The 7,591-nt window shown below is 39.3% G+C and overlaps 1 protein-coding gene and 1 non-coding gene across 3 annotated transcripts in view; both read left to right on the top strand.

Moving 5' to 3' along the window:
• Positions 1-79: 79 nt before the first annotated feature.
• The window catches only part of Uchl5 (ubiquitin C-terminal hydrolase L5), a 40,175-nt gene continuing 32,663 nt past the window's right edge, over positions 80-7,591 (top strand). For both annotated transcript variants that reach the window (XM_055624525.1, XM_055624524.1), the window contains exons 1-2: positions 80-274; positions 6,414-6,477. In XM_055624525.1, the coding sequence (XP_055480500.1) occupies positions 199-274; positions 6,414-6,477 (140 nt within the window). In that variant the 5' untranslated portion in view covers positions 80-198. The remainder of the gene's footprint in view (positions 275-6,413; positions 6,478-7,591) is intronic.
• On the top strand, positions 1,675-1,809 carry LOC129689536 (small nucleolar RNA U109). The gene has a single exon (XR_008722137.1). It is a non-coding gene; the product is annotated as a small nucleolar RNA U109 (small nucleolar RNA).

The following is a 7,591-nucleotide window of genomic DNA, read 5'->3' as shown; positions in this document are numbered from 1 at the left end:
GTCTCCCGGGTGGCTAGAGCGTCCTTCCGTGCTCCGTCGCGCTGCAGGTGACGGCGCCCGGAGGCTGTCGGGAAGTAGGCGGGGTGACGTGAGGTTGACGCTCGGCGGCGGGTTTTGCTGAGGTCCGAGGCCGGTGGCAGCTGGTGCTGGGGGCTTCGCAGAGCGCGAGGTGGAGCGGGGCGGCGCGTGGCCGGGGCCATGACGAGCAATGCCGGGGAGTGGTGTCTCATGGAAAGCGACCCCGGGGTCTTCACCGAGCTCATTAAAGGATTCGGTGAGCACCAAGGGGGCCGTCCTGGGCCGGGGGTTCCGGGAGGAGGCCCACGCTGGGCCAGGTGACGCCCGGCGTCGGAGAAGCGACTTCGGGGACTGGAGTCGGCGTGTGTGGAAAGTAGGGCTTCGGCCGCGACCTCGGCCCGGGGCCGCCGCGTCTTCGCAGTGATCTTGGGAGCCGCACCACGAGGGCAAGGACTCCCCCTCTGCCTTGTGCACTGCTGTGTTCTCCGGACTTGGGACTCGGATTCTTGAATTGACTCGAGCGCCTTCCTTCCCTGTCTCCCTCCCTCACCATCTCCTCCGCGCTTATCTTGTCCTTTCCGCTGTCCCCTCCCTGCGGATCCTCCCTGTCCCCGGTGTGGTCAGGTGCAACGCTCAGGCCGTCGGTCCTGCGGAGCAGCCGGTCTGGGGCGTGTGTTTCCAGGGTGGTGTCTGAGGCTCCAGCCGCCCGGGAACTCGAGATTCTAGTTTCTCGAAGCAGAACTTTCCACCTTCCGTGTGTGGGCACCTCTTCCGGACCTCCAGACGCCGTCTACGCGGGCCTGCACGCTGCCTCCCTCGTTCTTTACTCCCTCCATTTTTGTCTTCCGGTGAAGTTGAGTTTTCTTGAGGTAGTGCTCACGCCGAGAGCTTACCTCTGAAAGTCTGACTTCTTCCGTATTAGTCAACCAATAGGACATTTTGTCCTTCGTCATGTTACCAGCCTCTTTGGGGAGGGTTTTTCCTCCCCTCATTTTAATTTTTTCTTCAGCATTGTTTTTATTTTTATTGTTAAAATTTGTACCCGAAATACAGCAAACGTTAATGTAGATTTATCTATTGTACGTGGCTGAATATTTCGACTGTTACCTAGCATATGTTCAACTGTACCGCGGGCATACAGTTATGGAGTTGGGAATTTTAATGTGAACTGAAGAACTGAGTCCAACTATAATAATATGTGCTCTTAGATTAAGAGTATTCAGAAACTGTTTAAGCACATAGATCTTGGAGAAGCTGGGCAAAAGGAAGCATAGTCTGTAGTGCATTTACCTGGATGTAGCTTATGGGGCAGCTAGCAAAGTGACTAAACGTGGGGTAATGGATGCGCAGGCAGAGTGTAGATCTTAGGTGAAATGGTGAACTCATGCCAAATTACATCCCATATTGTATAGATTCGGTTGCCCTGTAGTCGATGGGGACTTACTTTGAAAAAAAAAATTGAATGAAGTTCAAAAAGTTTGAAATAAAATTAGTTTGTGATTAAGATTGATTATGCTTACAAGTGTTCAGAGTTATGATAGAATAAGACAAGAGAATCTTTTTGAAAATGGTAAGTGTGCGGGTGATTGGCTTGACATTCAGTCATGGGCTACAGAAAAAGTGGAGTCAGTATTTATGTTGTATTTCACTCTGAAGTTGCATGTGGAAATACCTTCTCCTCATTCTCTTTGGAGCAGGAATACATCCAGAACATGCTACATTAAAAGAGGAGTTCTCAGGGCTGTCAACCTTACAGTAGAGGTTGAGTGGTAGTATATTTCTCCTACATAAAAAGAAAAAAAATTTACAGGGGTTGATTGAGGGCAGGAAAGAAGAGACAAAAATGACTTTAGTTCTGGCTTGAGTGGCTAATAAAGTACAAGTAGAAGAATAGGATTGATAGGCAAGAAAATCAGTTTTGGACAGTACTGAATTTGAAGTGGTCACAGGTTATGTGATAAATTTTACCTTCAGAATCTTAGCTGTCATTTAAAAAGTTGACTTTCAGAGATAGTGGCCCAAATAAGTTTATTTTTAAATTAATGCAATCTAGGGCTGGTGACCCAGGTTTCTTCCCCAGAGCCCATGGTAAAAGGGGAACCCTCCCGAAAACCCTCATTGTGGCACATGCACATTAGTACTCTGTCACACATGTACACAATACGAAGAAAGAAATTAATGTAGCTCATAAACATTGGAATTTGAAAATAATTTTGATAAAATTAGATGTTAGAGTGACAATCTGAATACATCTGCACATTAGTAAAAATAAAACAAGTTATTAATGGATGACCACTAATGTAGAAGAATTTTGCAAAGTGTTAAATGAAGGTAATTTGTATCAGCTGCTTCAAAAAAAAAAAAAGAAATCGCTTTATTCTAACTATTTTCATTTTTTTTTCCCCTGTCCAGTTATTCTTTTTACAATAGGGTTTGGAAGTTAATGCTTTTGAAAGTGAAACCTGTTTTATGAATACTATTGAAGATTTTTTGGGGGAAACAAACGCAGTATGTAACATAGCCTAGACTAGTATTTGCTGTGTATATAGTTTTAATTCACTTTGTTGATCTAGGTGTAACAAGATACAGATGTCTTTGTCATGAGAGAGGAACTTTTCTGTACTGACTGACCCATGCTTTAGGATAGATGTGAATTACTTCATTGTTTCCTTGAGATTACATCTCTTATGATCACATCTAAGATTTATTTTATTCTGAGGAAAGAGACAAGTCAATACTTGGCTTTCGCCCAAGAAATGCAGTCTTGAGAGGTTCATAAGTATTGTTTATAATTGTTGGGATCCCCAAAATAACACTGATTGATGTAAAGGGTATCAGTCTCTAAGTTAGGGCTCTCAGTTAAGTTCAAATTGTGTAGTCTTTTTTTTTTTCTTTTTAAGAGAGGTTATGTTCATATCACTAGCCACACGATATATATATATATATGCTCTTTATGTATATGATAGGATAAGTGAGAATGGGGTGAGGGAAATTTACGGGAGTGTTCTTTGTCAGGGGGGAGAAGCTGGAGTCATCTCTACTGCACTTGATAGACTTGATGACGCTGTTAAAAGAATGAAAAATGGTTGTAAAGACACCTGTTGGAAGATAGCCCAAGCAGTCATTTAAGGCACTAACAACATTTTGGACGAACCTCACCCAAGTATTTTTCATAGGGAAGGGGGCTCCAGGTGTATTTTAAAAAAAATTATTGTTCTATATGGTTTGGAGAATCATCCCTGATAGCTCTACTCTTGGTTTGGAATAAGTGAGAGTTTATTAAGTATAAAGTAAATAAAAGTAAAAGAACACCTAGCAAAAGATGGAGAGGTGAATAAAATACCACCAAATGGGGACTGGAGAGATGTCTCAGTGGTTAAGAGCATGTATTCCTCTAACTGCTTGTAACTCCAGTGACACGGATCCTCTGGGTCCCAAGGAAACATGAACTTAGATCACATACATATGCACAATTTAAAAATTAAAATAAACAAAACAAGCCACCAAACACTTAAAGGGCATCACCATAGGCTGCAGAGTTGAGCTTACTGAGCAGTTAAGAGCACTGGTTGCTCTTCCAAGACCCGGACTTGATTCCTATCACCCACATGGCAGCTCACAACTGTCTATAATGTCAGTCCCAGGAGAACCAGTGCTCCATCCTGACCTCTGTAAGTACCAGGTGCACATGTGGTACACATACATACAGGTAGGCAAAGCACTCATACATTAAATAATTAAATCTGAAGGGGGGAAAAACCCTAAACCACATCAAATCAAGTACTTAAAACATCCAACAGAAATCCAGTGGGGAATTCCCTTTGAGGTGGTTGGCTGGAGATGCCCAAAGAGTTCTGGGCAGAGCAGAATGTCCTTTCCATTTAGCCTTCCAGGTACAAGAGCAAATCAACATTCACAGCATCCAGCAGAAACTAACTGGGGATGTTGAGGCCAATTTAATGATGTTTTGCTGTCTACCTGTAATTTACTGATTGTTCGTTTACTTTGACTTGCTATATATTTAATAAAATCACTCATTCAAAAAACCAAAGGTATGACTATTGTAAATCATTCTTCAGACCATACAAAACAATTTTATTTTTTTCTTTTGGTTAGGAATGGGAGACTGATGCAGGAGAATCACAAGTTCAAGGTCAACTTCAGTTGATAAGTGAAACTCTTATTAAAAAGCGGAAAATTAAAATTTTTTGAAATTAGTTTGGAGTTTTACAGTTGTATAAGAATGACCACTAGTATCAATATAATATGCCAGTGCATAAGTATTTTAAAAATTCTGTCATTTTAATTGTAGAACCTCCGTAGAAGAGTGTTCTGGTTTGAATGACAGATTATATGATTTATGGTATAGGATTTAGTTCAATTACTCATGAAAATGTTCTCGTGAACATGAGTAGTAATGAATGATCTATTATTCAGCCCTGAACTTGAATATATCCTATGTATCTTTCATATTATAAACCCGCACTGTCTTTAATTTGAATGTATTGGATTCATTGGGCATATAAGTGTTATAATCAGTTTTTAATTTAAGATTGTCCTTGCCAGGGTCTGCTACTGCACATGGCACATAAAAAGTGTTTGATAAATAATAGTTCATTAACTTCGAAAATTCTTTCTCATCTTGTGTGGCTGTATGTGTGTGTGTTTTTGTGTATGGTTTGCCCATATTCGTGTTTGCAGTGGCTAGAGGCTGATGGTGTATGTTCTTCAGTTATTTTCTACTTTAGTTTCTGAGATGGAGTCTCATGAACCTAGATCTCACCTGTTAGCTAGGCCAGCTGGCCAGTAAGCTCCAGAAATCACCCTGCCTCTCAAGGGCTATGGAAGCCTGTTCCGTTTGGCTTTTTTTGTGGGAGCTGGGGATCCAAATTTAGGTCATGCTTTTGGGCAGGCACTTTACTGCCTGGGACTTCTCATCTTTTTATTTAATATATAATAGAGTTTGCATTCAGTTCTTTGTGTTTGGTATTTTTTACCTCCTGCTTTTGTCTAAAAGGAAAACTTTTTGTTTTCTTTATTTTTTTCTTTAGACAAAATAGGTATTAACTTTTATTTGTGTGCGTTTGAGGACAGCTAAGCTTGATTTTGTTGTCTCCTTTCTCAAGGTTGAGCTTTTAGGTAGCCAGGTGTGGTGGCACTTGAACAAGACACATGGGATGAAACGAACTTGAGTGTAGACTTTTGTTGTTCTGTGCCAGGGATTGAATCTAGGTACTCTTATCACTGAACTAAAAGAGAAGTTTCTATAGGGAATGTTAGTCTTCCAGACAACTGCAAACAAATGTGGGCCTTAATTACTAGGAGCTGTAGTGAATTCAGGCAGACAGCTTACTATCTTGAATATTCTTGTGTTAAGTCATATTTTGTAGTTTTTAGAAAACCATTACCCAAAACTCTACACAAAAGAGACACTGGTAGACATAGTCATTTTTATGTTTTGTAGTAACACTAGCTACCATCTAGTGGTCTTCAGTATAGTATATTAAATATGTCTTATTTATTCTCATTTGTGTCGCATAACAACTGTATAAGAGAAGATATAGAGGCAGAGTAGTCATATGTAGTAAATAATGGAGCCATGACTTAAATTTAGCAGTTAAGAGGCTGAGCGCTTACCACATGACTACTATGGTACTTCTAGAATGGAGTTTTTTAGCTGGGGATAATACTCTTGGTTAGAAAATTCTGGAGGTCCTGAACTCCTGTATTCAAATCATCCTCCCTCTCTTAGCTTTTCTAGTACCTGGAACTGTAGCTGTATTATCTCATCCAGCCAGATAATTTATGTCCTCTGTAATGTAGGATTTTGTCGTTATCTCTTAACTCTTCTTATTAGATGCCAGTGGTAATTTTCCACACTAGTGACGATTTAAACAAAAGAAAACATTCTATAGACATTGCTGTATATTTCCAGGGATACAGAATAACCATGGTTGGAAAACTGGTCTAGAGCAGTGTGCTTGGCTTAGGGAAAGAGGCTAGTTGAAAATATATATTTGGAATGTATCAAAACTGAAGATTGAAAGTCAGTGTTAAGTGCTGTTCTTTCATATAAGAAAAAGGTTATATAATGTTTTTTGAAAAGTTAAGGACAATAAGAATCATAAAGACCCAGGGATTGAGTAACATGGAAGGCAGAGATCACCCGGTTCTGATTTGAAGCAAATAAACTCTTGAAACTTAATACTATGCTCTCGCGATGTTACTGTGAAACAATAGAGGCAGGAAAACTTGGCTCAGCGTGTTAGCAGTTTTACCATTTTTCTTTGTAATGTCTGGTTGCCCTGGAATGTACCTTTCTTTTAGTTAATATTTTATTTCTTGGTAAAGGAGAAAATAATTTGTTTTCTAAAGAAAGTAACTTTTTGTTTCAGGTTGCCGAGGAGCCCAAGTAGAAGAAATATGGAGCTTAGAGCCCGAGAATTTTGAAAAATTGAAGTAAGTGAAGTTTTACTTGTATTTATATACATTTAAACACACTTTTAAAGATACTCAGACCTATTCATTTTTACATGAATTATCCTAGGCTGAATACATTTAGGGTTCTTTTTTTTTTTTTTTTTCAATCCTTTGGGATAAGTATTATCCTGAGTTTATAACCAAGACCCTGAGATTTCTGTGTAAGTTATATACAAGAGATTAAAATTATCTACATTTTTATAGCAATAAATTCTTAAAATTTACTTACAGTTCAATAGAGTTAACCTTAGAATGCATTTTAATCATTAAAATAATAAGTAATAGTCCATAAAATCTTTAGTGTTCAAACACTGTTTCATTGCTTCCTGAGAAAGTTAAAAGTTCAAATTCTAATTGTTGATGCTAGGAAGACTCTTTCACCCTCTTTCTGATCAGAATCTCCTCACAGGGCTTAAGTCAGAGGTAAGACTGATGCAGGAGGAATAAACTCCTGGCAAGTGATGGATGTTTAGATAGTTCTAGGCCTGGCCAACTAGGACTGTGTAGTGACCTTCTGTCTCTACAGACAAACAAAAAACATTGACTCTAATTGCAAATGGAGGACGAAATGAGTTTTTAGTTTGGAGAGTTCTTAACGTTTTACAGTAGAGACAAGAAATAGTCTTTGAGGGGGAAAATGGCAGCCAAACCTAATGTTTCATTATTTGTACTCTCAGAATTTAGGAGACTGAGGCAAAAGGACTCACGAGTTTGAGTCCAGCTTGGCTATATAGAGAGTCTTACCTGGGCTACAGGAGTGACATTTTTGACAAAAAAGCCTATAAAGTAAATAAAATAAAGGGGCAAATGGTTACTGATAGCTACTGTACTGCTTTTAGTACTAAGAAAAAGATGAGCTTTTTTTTCTCCCACTTTCATCTTCCCCATAGAAAGAGCAGTCATTGGAGACAAAATGAGAGACTAATTCTGGTTGAAATCAGGAAAGGTTGACACAGTAAAAATGTGTCATTTGAACTGTATTTTAAAATACAGTAAAGTTTTTTTTGTGTTTTGTTTTTTTGGGAGAAGAAAGCTGTCAAAAATAAGAAGAAATCTTAAATAATGGCTTAATTTGTCTTATAATCCCATTAAG

This window comes from Psammomys obesus, unplaced genomic scaffold (assembly GCF_907164565.1).
Source record: "Psammomys obesus unplaced genomic scaffold, mPsaObe1.curated_primary_1811, whole genome shotgun sequence".
Taxonomy (NCBI): Eukaryota; Metazoa; Chordata; class Mammalia; order Rodentia; family Muridae; genus Psammomys; species Psammomys obesus.
Note: the sequence above shows the minus strand (reverse complement) of the source record. Positions and strands in the feature narration are given on the sequence as shown.